General features: G+C 47.1%; 1 protein-coding gene across 2 annotated transcripts in view; it reads right to left on the reverse strand.

Moving 5' to 3' along the window:
* Entpd7 (ectonucleoside triphosphate diphosphohydrolase 7) overlaps positions 1 to 13210 on the reverse strand; it is a 40666-nt gene that overhangs the window by 4822 nt on the left and 22634 nt on the right. For both annotated transcript variants that reach the window (XM_041662042.1, XM_041662041.1), the window contains exons 7-11: positions 11726 to 11782; positions 10985 to 11118; positions 6248 to 6414; positions 3723 to 4047; positions 995 to 1080 (exon numbers count right to left, since the gene is read on the reverse strand). In XM_041662042.1, coding sequence (XP_041517976.1) covers positions 995 to 1080; positions 3723 to 4047; positions 6248 to 6414; positions 10985 to 11118; positions 11726 to 11782 — 769 coding nt within the window. The remainder of the gene's footprint in view (positions 1 to 994; positions 1081 to 3722; positions 4048 to 6247; positions 6415 to 10984; positions 11119 to 11725; positions 11783 to 13210) is intronic.

A 13210-nucleotide genomic window follows, 5' to 3' on the forward strand; every position in this document is an offset into this window, starting at 1 on the left:
TACATTTTTATTCTTTCTACCTGTGGTGGTTTGAAAAGAAAACGGCAGTGGCACTACTAGGTGTGGCATTGTTGGAGTGGGTTTGGTCTTGTCAGAGGAAGTGTGTCACCATGAAGTTGGGCTCTGAGGTCTCACATATGCTCAAGCTACACTGAGTGCCTTAGACCACTTCCTGTTGCGGGTGAGTCAAGATGTAAGAACAATCCTTCTCCAGCACCATGTCTGCCTACATGCTGCCTCCATTCCTGCCCTGCTGAGAATGGCCTAAACCTCTGAACTGTAAGCCAGCCACCACAGTAACATGTTTTCCTTTCTAAGAGTTGCCATGACACACCTTTAATCCCAGCATTTGGGAGGCAGAGGCAGGTGGATCTCGGTGAGTTCAAGGCCAGCCTGGTCTACAGAGTGAGTTCTAGGATAGCCAGAGCTGTTACATAGAGAAACCCTATCTCAAAAAACAAAAGCAAAACAAAACAAAAAAAAAAGAGTTGCCAAGGTAATAGTGTCTTTTCACAGCAACAGAAACCCTAAGACACTACTTTTCAGTTAATTTTCTTTTTTATTATTTATTTATTATGTGTACAATATTCTGTCTGTGTGTCTGCCTGCAGGCCAGAAGAGGGCATAAAGATCGCATTTCAGATGGTTGTGAGCCACCATGTGGTTGCTGGGAATTGAACTCAGGACCTTTGGAAGAGCAGGCAATGCTCTTAACCACTGAGCCATCTCTCCAGCCCCCTTCAGTTAATTTTCTATAATAAAACATTTAAAATAAAGAAGGCCATCACTTGGAGAGAGTGTCCTTTGATAACTACTGGTTTCCTGCCGCAGAAAGGGGCTCACTATTTGGTCCCAATTCTACAGAAAACCAAAATCTGAAATAATCCAATTCTCCTTCCGCCTGAATCTGACTTGCACTGTTGGATGGTTCTCCCTTATAATCTGTCTCCCACATTCTAAGGCCATATCTGAAGTAGACAAGAAAGTCACGTACTTGAGCCGATGCTCATCTGCATGTGGAGAAAAGAGGCCATTCTTGAATCTCTGCGCGAGCACTGGCCACGCCATGCCACAGTAATCCTGGAACAGGCACAGAGAAAGTGTGACACAAAACCACAAGTGGTCTCTCCAACTCCCCACAGGCACAGCTGCTCCATGTTCAGGTGCATGGAGCTACTATCTCACCAAGGAAAACAAACGGCACACCGGACCACTGGACACGACGCCATGCCTCCTCTACTCTCATTACTTCCACGTCTAATAAGAAACAGCCCAAGCTGGCTCCTGAGCCTCTTAGGCATCAGAGAGCCTGAGGGTTAGAAGTAAGAATAATATCAAGACCCAGGGAGCTAGCTGCGGCCAATCTGTGAAAACTTATATGGGCATGGGGAGCAGCCATCATCAGACTACCTGGGGGTCACACCTCTCAAAAAAAACTGTTTTCAGTTGGTTCAGGCAAAGAACTTTGGTGACTGTCAGGTGCCAGGTGCTCTCCTATGTGCCAGAGGATGAAGTGGTGAGAAAAAAATCCTGTCCCCAAGAAGCTTATATTCTACTGGTAAGAAAATAAAGAAATGGGTATCACAGAGTGTGCAGGATGGCACAGTGTTGAGTGGGGGAAAAAAACAGGAAAAGCAAGGGTAATATGAGGAGGGTGGTACTGTGGCTAGCATAGGGAAGGTGGGAAGACTACATTTGAGCTGGAATTTTAAAAAATCAAGGGAACAACCTCTTCTACCTCAGAAAACTTCCTAAGTCAACCAGCAACTTGGCTAAGCAATCATTTGAACCCTCTGTGTTCAAAACAACAGAATCTGAGGAATCTTTGTGACAAGAAAAGGACCCAAGTCAGGCCAGTTAGGGAACCCTCAACTCGGGAGGTACGAAAGAAGGGGTCCTTAGAGCTGGAGAAGGAGCAGCATGAAGCAGGAGTGCCACAGTACTCCTAGGACTGCCTCTGGGGGTGCAACAGAAGAAACTGCAGGTGCCAGTCTGCTGGAAGTGCACCCCAAGGGATTAACTCTGGGGGTGCGACAGCAGAAGCTACAGATGCCAGTCCGCTGGAAGTATACCCCCAAGGGATTGCCCCTGGGGGTACGACAGCAGAAACTGCAGGTGCCAGTCTGCTGGAAGTGTACCTCAAGGGATTGCGTCTGGGGGTGCAATAGCAGAAACTACAGATGCCAGTCTGCTGCAAGTGTACCCCGAGACAACCTTAGGGAAGTAGAAAAAGAAAGAAAGCCTAAAATATGCAAGAGGAGACATTCTTTCCATCTCTGTCTCTCAGACAGATCACAAAATTACACAAAAATCAAAGGCATGCTTTGCTGAATCTAGATGTTCCCTAAGACTCATGCATTAGAGACTTGGGCCCCTGGGTGGCACTGTTGAGGCATAGTGGGGCAGTCCTTCATTAGGGGTGGCCTTTACAGGACATTATGGGACCCCAGCTCCCTCCACACTCTTTGCTCCCAGTCTCATGATGTAAACCGTTTGGCTCTGCCATATATTTCCACCATGTTACACCCAAAGCAAGGGGGCCAGCTGACCGTGGACTGGAACCTATAAACTGTAGCACAAAACAAACCTTTGTTCTTTAAGTTGAATATTGCAAGTATTTTGCTAAAGTGATCTTTTTATTTTTTATTTTTATTTATTTGCTTCTTTTTTTAGTGATTTTTTTTTAAAATTGACTAACAAAACCAGGTGTGATAACATACTCCTTTCATACCAGCATTTGAGAGACAGAAGTAGGGAGGCTAGCCTGGTCTCTATAGTAAGTTCCAGGTGAGCCAGGGAAACAACAACTTAAGTAACACAGACTCTAAACTGAGGCAGGGGCTACAGAGAACAGGTCAGATTTTTAGCTATGCTGGTAACTAAAAGTGTGAGCCTGTAAGTGTGTAAGCTCTATATATGTGCAAAGTGAATTTTTACTCTTTTGCTTAAAATACTTCTACCATCACTGGGGTTCACAATACCTTATATCAGACCATTCTGACCTCTTAAAGGTGTTTTGGAGAGTATATGTGTATGTATGCAAGGCAGGGGTGTGTGTGCCACGAGTGTGTGGGTGCCCAAGGAGATCAGAAAACATTACCAGAGCCCTGGAGCTGGATTTTTACAACAGTTTGTTGTAAACTACCTGATGTGGGATTTCCCTCTGTATGCTGTGAATACTATTGGTTAATAAAGAAACTGGCCTGGCCTGATAGGGTAGAACAGAGCTAAGTGGAGAAAACTAAACTGAATACTGGGAACTGAACACTGGTCCTCTGAAAGAGCAACAGTTGCTTAGCCACTTAGCCATCTTTGCAGCCCTGACTCTGGCTCAAACCAAGAGAGGAAAAACAGACCTGTCCATCAAGAGCACCGTGTAAGTCAGACACCTAGCAAAGGGGAAATATGTGAAATGACACTTCGGAGCCACAAACATTGGGGAAGCTGGAAAACAGCTAACTATTCACCGTTAGAACAATTTTATCCCTCGGTGAAAATACACTCATGGAAAACTAAACACATCCTATCAGGAGGCAGTTTAGCAGAGATGATCCCTCAACCTCTGAGGTCACTTTTTCCTCTATAAAGTGAGGGTTCCTGGTCCTGAGAAAGACTCAAGTGAGATCATGCATGCAAAGCCCTTTGTACACTGCCTGGCACAAAGGCGGCATCCACTAAATGGCCGCTGCCAGCATGAGTCATCCTGAGTATTAATGAGTTACCTGAGCAGCCTTGGCAAATGTTGGCCCGTGGTAGCGGCCACCGATGCGCAACACATCCTCCGTACAGTAAAAGAACTCAGAGAAGCCGTAAAACTCGCTGTTGTTGAAGTCGATCGGTGACTGGTAAATGCCATTCAGCGAGGCCTGGCTGGTGTTGGAGCGGGCCAGCAGGGGGCTCAGCATTGCCCTACAAGTGGTCCAGTCACCCTTCCCTCGGACATGCAGGACCTGACTGTTCCTCTCCACCACATCTGTGAGTCCCACAGGCAGGCAGGGGTCCAAAAATGGGTTGTCAGGACTCAGGCCTGTCTTCTGGCCCAGCAGTCTGTCACAATGACAAAAACAGAACGTGAGGGGGGCTGGTCCTGAGCTCTTCTGAGGACTAAGTTCACTTCAAAAGCACCTTCTGATTTTCAATGACAAACCTAGCAATAAGGGCTGAGTGGAGTATTTCTAGGCAGGAGCAACGCATGCATGTTTAATTGAAGCAAATTAAGTTTAGAAACCAGAGAGCAGCCGGGCGATGGTGGCGCACGCCTTTAATCCCAGCACTCGGGAGGCAGAGGCAGGCGGATCTCTGTGAGTTCAAGACCAGCCTGGTCTACAGAGCTAGTTCCAGGACAGGCTCCAAAGCCACAGAGAAACCCTGTCTCGAAAAACCAAAAAAAAAAAAAAAAAAAAAAAAAAAAAAAAAAAAAAAAAGAAAGAAACCAGAGAGCAGTGCACCAGTGATGGATTCCACTCCACCCTCTCATCATCGTGTATTCCCAGCACAGATTCAAACAGGACCTGTGAATCTGCTGTTTTCCCTCTGCCTGCCTTCCCACAAGCCTCTGAAAAGTGCAAGGGATTCCTGTTTAACACACAGCTGAGGGCTGGAGAGAGGGCTCAGTGGGTAAAGCACTCCCTGCACAAGTGTAAGAATGTGAGTTTGAATCCTCGGAACCCGTGGAACAGCCAGATGAGGCGGCGTGTGACTGTAGTCCCAGTGCCTTGCAGGGAGAGAGGAGGTAGACAGAAAACTCCCTGGAAGCCAAAGGGCCGGCGAGCCCGGTGTGCACAGCAGTGGGCTGTCAGGGCCGGAGAGCCCGGTGTGCACAGCAGTGGGCTGTCAGGGCCGGAGAGCCCGGTGTGCACAGCAGTGGGCTGTTAGGGCCGGCGAGCCCGGTGTGCACAGCAGTGGGCTGTTAGGGCTGGCGAGCCTGGTGTGCACAGAAGCCTAGTGTGCACAGCAGTGGGCTGTCAGGGCCGGCGAGCCTGGTGTGCACAGCAGTGCACTGTCAGAACACGGTCCAGGAATGGATTCGTGTGAGGAGAATTCTGAGTGCTTGTGAAAACACTCCAAGAGAACAAGACAAGAGTCTTGTGTCCTCAGTTTCTTGAAAACACAGAACCGTTCTTAGGATGCCCTTTCGTGCTCCTCTCAGGTGCAGCAGATAGGTGTGTGATTACTTCAGACTAGTCGTCATTGCTTTCTGATGGTATTCAATCAAATGTTTAAATTATCCTTTGTATGCTTCTATGGGAAAGCACATTTTTGTCATGTGTGGCTTGTCCCCATGACTGTATACAGCTTGAACTCATGTGACCTTTCTTAACCCTCAGAGTATAAATTGCCTGAGGTTCTGAATAAAGTTGACCGGTGCCTGAGACTTTAGTCTGCTTCATTATCTACTCCGTTCTCCCAGGTCCCACCGTGGCTAGAGCAGTGACAGTGGACAACAAGAGACCCTGCTCTCAAACAAGGAGAAGGGGAAGACAGATCCAAGGCCCCAAGTGTCCCATGGCAAACACATGCCCGCGTTCACACATATCAATATGTACGCACACACATGCATATACGTATCTCATACACACAAAAATACACAAACATACATAACTGGGAAGAGACAAAAGCGGGAAGAACTCAGAGAGGAGAGCGTCCTGAAGAGGGAGCCATAGCAGTGGTACAGTGGCGACATCTGGCCTGGATTGAGTGGTGCTGGGCCAGCCAGCCTCCGGGGATCACAAATCCCTGGGCTGCTAAACGGGAAGGGGGACAAGACTTGACTCCTTCCATGGCCACAGTTCTACTTCTCTAGGCTCTACTTGTCTAGCAATCGTATTCTCGTTACTAAGGAGATTAATAGCAGACCTGGACAAAGATAGAAAGCACATGGAAACCACTGGTACCTGCATTAGCTGTTCATTATCAGTTCCCGAACAGGCAGCTGTGAAGGAGTGGACTTTGCAGGGTGAAGATGCAAGAACAATTAGCAACTGAAGGAGGACACGGGAAAGGGAAATGCAACAGAATGTCCGGGAATAATGGAATCTGACTATTAGCGAGAACCCTCCCAGGAGGATAGGTCTGTCTGGTAGACTGGCAGCTACGGGAGCCACCTAAACAATCCTAAAATAGGCTGAAACGTCCCTACAGACGTGGCAGGAAAGGAAGAGGCAAACTTAGCCACTGTAGCTGGATGTCACCATTTTCCCCTCACATCTGCAGTCTGGTAGAAGTGAGGATTCCGTGTCAAACGTACCTGTTTCTGTTAAGCGTTTCATTCAGCACAAGGTCTTCATAGCGCTGCCGGGCAAAGTTGCCTCCAAAGCCCAGAAAGGTGGTGACGTAAACCCTGTACACATGCTCTGTGTGCTGCACGTCACAGCCCAAGTTGAACTCAGCCAACAGGATCTTGGCTGCTTCTTCCTGTCACGCAGCATCAAGAGACAAAAAGAGGGTTTCAGTTCCTTTCTAGAAAGTGGTGGCATTGTGAATCCACCGGGCTCCTTTTTTATGACGACTCTTTAAAATGTCCTTCCAATCTCACGGCCAGGCACAGTGATACTCTCCTGTAACTCCAGCACCCACACAGCGAGGCAGGAGGACCACAAATCCAAAGACAATTGAGCTCAGGGCAAGCCCCTGTGTGTCTGTGAGATCATTTCCCAAGAGGTTTAACTGAAGAGAGAGGATCTACCCTGAACGTGGGCAGCACAGTTCCACCGGCTGGGGTCTTGACAGAATGAAGACAGAAAGGTAGCTGGGCACCTACATTCTTCTCTCTCTGCTTCCTGACTGCAGATGCCACGTGACCAGCTGCCTCACTCGGGCCACGCCTCCCCCACCACGGACTGTTTCCCCTCAAAATGTAAGCCAAAATGGCCTTTCCTCTTAAGTGGTTTTGTTGGGTATTTGGTAACAGTCACGAGAAGCAGCGGACACAGGGGAAGTGGGTTCATTACAGTTGATGCCAATTCCTGGTACGGACATCTGTGTTCTCCAGTTCTCTACAACGGAACTGTACTATTTTCATAATTAGAAAAAAAATCCTTTAACAAAGAAAGGATCGTTGTGAGATCTATTCCATGACCTTGTCTAGAGTTATTCAAAAAGCTTTTCCATGTCTTCTGACAGGCTTGGGCATTAGCAAAGTTCAGTTTTATCTTCAAAATAAGGGAGGTTTTGCTGTTTGAGTGGTTTTGCTTGTTTGTTTGTTTTTTGTTTTTTTGTTTCAAGCAGGGTCTCACTGTGTAGCCATGGCTGGTCTAACATTCACTCTGTAGACCAGGCTGGCCTCAAACTCACAGAGATTCACCTGCCTCTGCTTCCCAAGTACGGAGATTAAAGGGGTGCACCACCAACACCCAGCCTTGATTTGGGTTTTGAACTTTAAAGGTAGAGATTAAACTAAGTCCCTGAACTCTAGTCCATAGCAAAGCTCTTCCTCTGGTCTAATTACTCCTGCTCATCCTCACATCCAGTCAATCTCTAGCCCCTGCTCTGAATCACCATCCCAATGTGCTTCTTGTGTAATTTTTTAATGTGTATGATTGCAAAATGGAAATAACTATTTGGATTGTGGGATTTTTAATCTGTGAACATATTACTGCACCTAACAACTCTATTCCTTGACTTATACCCAGGAGACCTAACAACTATGTCTACACAAAAGTGTGTTCATGAATGTTCCCAGCACTGCCGTCCATAATCCCTCAGTGTGGAAGCTACTCAGCTATGCATCAGTGATGAATGAATGAACAAAAGGTGGAATGGTGATTCAATGGACTCAGCCACCAACACCAGCAGTGTACTGGTACATACCACAACATTGATTACCTCGGGAATGTTTTTCTAAGAGTCATACTGCAAGATTTCATTATATGAGAAGTCCAGAACAGGCAGATCCCTAGATGAGAGAAAGCGATGGAGGACTGGACAATGGGACACAACTGCTTTTGGCAGAGCTGAAACGTTCTGAATTCCAAGCGATGCTGCATGGTCTTTGCTTTTTAACCAAACGCTAGCATCCATCGTTGAGTCACTATACTGCTATGTCTGCATCAAATTTGGTGCTTGCAAGTATTTCCGCTGCTGCTTTCTAAATATGTCCACACAAGTCATTCAAGACCACAAATGTGAATTCATTTTAACTCAATAAGCCTTAGGACTTCAGAACTAGAAGACCAAAAAGATGCTCTGACCCCGGCTCAGGACCCTACTGTTCATTCTGACCCTGGTTCAGGATCACACTATTGCCTGCCCTTCCCCTGCCTTCTCTCTCCGTTGGAATCTTCATCTTCCTAGTTCCCCAGCCTGGACCATCAGGACTTCTGCAGATCTCATAACACCATACTGGCACACTCACTAGATTTTTGCTCTAAATATTTGCTGAAATGTGTGCCCTTCCCTCCAATTCCATTTTCGCTGTCTACTCTGACCTTGCAACTCCTCATTCAAGACTCTTCTCACATACATTTCTCCAAAAAAAAAAAAAAAAAACATACACACACACAAACAACAAACAAACAAAACAGACCAGCACATAGCCAATGTGGCCACAAAACTTAACAGCTGGGAAGGACCTTTGAGTTTGTCTAACTATGGAACTAAGGCTCATGTGACTGCCTTGCTTTGGCTGGGTCCTACAAGCGACAGAACTGAAAATCAAGCCCCCTCCAACAACACTCAAGACTCCTCATGATCCAATTCCATTCTCTCTCCCCAGAACCTCCCTGAAGCTCCTAGGGTGGACAGGTCCCTGAGCACTCCTTAGACGTTCTAGAGTCCGTTGCTTTCTCTGTCCCTCTGCACACTGTGACAGTGGGAGACAGTCTCTGCTCAGCTTTAACTCTGATCCTGCGCCCAGGTAAGCAGCTCACCTTCCATGAAGGCAGCATGGTTCCTGCTCAAGCTTTCACAAATGGGGTTGACCCTGCTGGTCCCTATCTCCTCCCAGCTGTTGAGACAAGAGGGACTCTTGTATTCGCAGTATTCCCAGCCACACACAATTCAGCCCCAAACAACAGCACCAAGGGTGAGAAACCATCATTTAGATCAGTGCTTCTCAAGCTTCCTAATGCTGTGACCCTTTAATAAGTTCCTCATGTTGTGGTGACCCCCAACCATAAAATTATTTTCATTGCTACTTCATAGCTACATTTTATTTGCTACTGTTATGGATTGTAACGTATATACCTGATATGCAGGGTATTTGATATTCAACCCCTGGGAAAGGGTTGTTTAAACCCCCAAAGGGGTTGCAACCTACAGGTTGAAAACTACCATTTAGATCATACTATAGGATTGCTGTGGTCTGCCTGACACTTCTGCCTCACTGATTTCTGGAGGCAATGTAACCAGCATGTTCTATTTCTTGTGCACACTGCATGTTTAAAGAGGGATGCTTCTCTTTTCTCTCGCTAATGAATCATCTCCCTAAAAATACATTCTTGGCTGGCGATGAACCCATTGGCACAGCACTTGCCTGGCACATGCAGGGCCCTGAGATTGATCCACAGTGCCACAAAAAGAAAAACAAAAGCTAGCATCAAAATACATCCTTAAGGGGCCAGGGACTCGGTAAAGTACTTGTCATGAACAGAATGAGGACTTGAGTTTGAGCCCTATCGCTCACACAAAAAAGTAGATGTGTACTGTCAATCTTAGGGCTCACACTCACTCCGCGCCCACAAGCGCCCACACCACACACGCAGTGGCAGCACATTCCTGTAATCCCAGTCTTGGGGGAGAGTGGAAGAAGGACCCCTGGAGCCTGCTGACTGGCCAGTCTCACAGGCAAGGGATGTAGGATGTCCTTCCGTCTGCTGTCAATATGTTTCTCTCACTGATGGATGAATAAAGTTGTTTTGGCCAATGGCCAGCCAGAATAGAGCCAGGCAAGAAATCCAAAGATATGGAAAGAAAGAAGGCAGAGTCAGGGAGATGCCATGTAGTTGCCAAAGGAGTAACATGCCAGGGCATCACTGGTAAGCCACGGCCATATGGCAATACACAGATTAGTAGAAATAGGTTAATTAAATTTTGAGAGCTAGTCAGTAATATGCCTAAGTTTTTGTTTTTGTTTTATTTCCTGAGACAGGGTTTCTCTATAGCTTTGGAGCCTATCCTGGAACTAGCTCTTGTAGACCAGATTGGCCTCGAACTCATAGAGATCCATCTGCCTCTGCCTCCCGAGTACTGGGATTAAAGGCGTGCGCCACCACTGCCCAGTTGTGCCTAAGCCTTTGGCCAAATAATTACAATTAATATTAAGCATCTGCTTGATTATCTTAATAAGTGGGCAGAGAGAAACCGGTCTAGTGGAACCAGGCAAGATGGAGAAAATGTATAGGCAAGTTCCACATTCAGTGAGAGACCCTGTGTCAAAGAGGAAGGAGACACGGGATCAAGGAAGACACCAACCTCCACATGTTATGCACACAGATGTGAGTACACACCCACACATACGAACACATAGGTAAACAGTATCAGAGATGAAGGAAAGGAACAGTAGGGAAAGGGTATGTATGACCGGTATCCAAGACTGACCTGTATATTTACTCCTCAGGCAACCCCCGAAGATACATAGTATTAATTATCACTGCTAAAATGTATCAATCACTTATCATAAGTGGGCCACTTGCTAAGGCGCTTGACATTCTGATATCCTCACAGCTTTGTAAGAGAGATACTTTTATGCCTTGTGGACACCCAGGACCAGGGAGGTAACCTGCTCGAGATAATGCAAGCTAGTGCCAGGGTGGTGGCAGGCACAGGTCTTTAATGAGGCAAAGGCAGGCAGATCCCAGTGAGTTCAAGGCCAACCAGGGTCACACAGTGAGACCCACATCCCATGGAAAAAAGGAAAAGAAGATAATGGAAGTTAGCAACTGCCTGACCGGATCCAGGACTCTAACCCCCAGCGTACAGCTTCAAACACTGACCTTCCTACACTGGCACTGGGATTTCTAACTGGACTTCACACAAGGCAAAATACCTGTTTGGGAGGAAGGACAGAGGTTGAGGTAGGGACTTCATAGGCAATTTGGAGAGAAGCTCCTCCCATGTCCAGTATCCCCACTGTCCTCCTGCGTCCCGCTGCTGAGTCCAGGGAAGTGTCAGCATCTGACTCTGAAACCAGTGACAGATTCAAATAACTAAACACAAAAACCAAGTTCAAAGGAAAGCACACCCCAACCCCTCCCCCAACACCACTACCCCCACCTACACCCCCGCCCTCTGCAAAAAAAAAAAAGAAATTTGACAGCAAGATGGCTTATCTAATAAAAGCAACTAAAATAAATTCATCTATTAAGTGTACATTATACAGAGAATAATTCTTTCAAATGACTTAAATATAATGCTTCAACTCTATATGCACAGGGATAGGAGAGAACCAACTCCAGCCTGTTGTCCTCCACATCTGCACCATGGCGTATGTGTGCCCACCCTCATACACACGTAATAAATGATGTTCAAACAATAACAACAATGGAGGACTTTTTAAAGAATGTGTTCTGTGGAACGAGAGCAGACACAAAAAAGAGCAAACTATTCGAAGAGTTGAGACTGGGTGAGGGGTTCGTTCACGTTCATTTTGTCACTTCTTTAACAGACATTTGAAGCTTCCCATAAAGACTACAACACAGAACAGCTCCCAGCAAGCACACACACACTGCCAAGAGCCTGGAGAGAAGCCACAGCCCTTGAAGAACATCACACGGCAGAACGGACTTACCATCTTCATGGTCAAATCGTCCCAGAACAAAGTTGATTCCAATCCATGCGTAAACTCCTAAGGAAGAAACGGAAAAGGCCTCTCTATAATTCTCTACTGCTGGACCATATCCACCCCCCCACCTCAAGGGCACCCTTTTTCTCCTTTCTTGGAAAAAGAAAAAGAACCATAATATTCTACTCCATACTCTTTAAAATTTGTTTTTATTTCATATGCATTGCTGTTTTGTCCGCATGTATGTCTGTGTGAAGGCGTCAGATCCCCTGGAACCAGAGTTACAGACAGTTGTGAGCTGCCATGTGGGTACTGGGAACTGAATCCAGGTCCTCTGGAAGACTAGCCGGTGCTCTTAGCTGCTGAGCCACTTCTCCAGTCCCCGTCTACTCCATACTCCTGGTGCATGAACCTTAAGTCCTCTCCCTCTCCCTCTCCCTCTCTCTCTCTCTCTCCCTTTCTTCCTCTCTTCATCTAGCACGCTGCCTCCCACCCCCATCTCAAATAGCACTGGGCTCATACATGCTAGCTACCTGCATCCCCAATCACATCTTTTCTCATGTGATTTTCATTCTTTCTGCAATCATTTGTAACTTCTAATAATTCTATGAAGACTAGGAACTAATTATAAAAAAAAAAAAAACTCTTCAAAAAAAATGTTTAAAACTGTATCAAAAGTCAGGCATGGTGCCATATGCCTGTAACCCCAGCACCCAGGAGGCAGAGGCAGGTGGATTTTTATAAATTTGAGGCCAGCCTGATCTATACTGCTTGTTCCAGGCCAACCAGGGCTACATAGTGAGACCCTGCTGAGAGGGGAGGAGGTCTGGGGTGCAGCTTAGTGGGAGGACACCTGTTCAGCATGACCAAGGACTTGGGGGAGAAGAGTGAGTCTTGCAGCTGTGACTTCTGAGAGAAGTGGTGGGGGGGGGGATACAATCACCCAGTGTCCCCACACGATACAAGTGTAACTCGGGGGGGGGGGGGACACACAGGGAATATGCCCACCCAGCGTCCCTGCCAGATGCAAGTGTAACCTTGGGGGGGGGGGACACACAGGGAATGTGCCCACCCAGCGTCCCCGCCAGATGCAAGTGTAACTCTTGGGGGGGGGGACACACAGGGAATATGCCCACCCAGCGTCCCTGCCAGATGCAACTGTAACTCTGGGTGGGATACACACAGGGAATGCGCCCACCCAGCGTCCCCACCAGATGCAAGTGTAACTCAGGGGGGGGACACAGGGAATGCGCCCACCCAGCGTCCCCGCCAGATGCAGCTGTAAGTCTGGGGGGGATGCACACAGCAGCTTTGTAAGAACTCTGAAAGTGAAGCGAACAGTGAACACACAGACAGACAAGAACTGAAAAAATGTTCCCAAACTAGACCAAGTCTCTCATTTTTTTCCCTTGGCTTCAACTCAAAAGCAGTTGGGGATGAAGAAGAATCAGGTGTGAGCAGAGAGAACTTTCTGACTACTTTCCAGCTCAG

Source organism: Microtus oregoni, unplaced genomic scaffold, assembly GCF_018167655.1.
Source record: "Microtus oregoni isolate MIOR12 unplaced genomic scaffold, Mior012 000012F_ref0000307, whole genome shotgun sequence".
In the NCBI taxonomy this organism is placed as follows: domain Eukaryota; kingdom Metazoa; phylum Chordata; class Mammalia; order Rodentia; family Cricetidae; genus Microtus; species Microtus oregoni.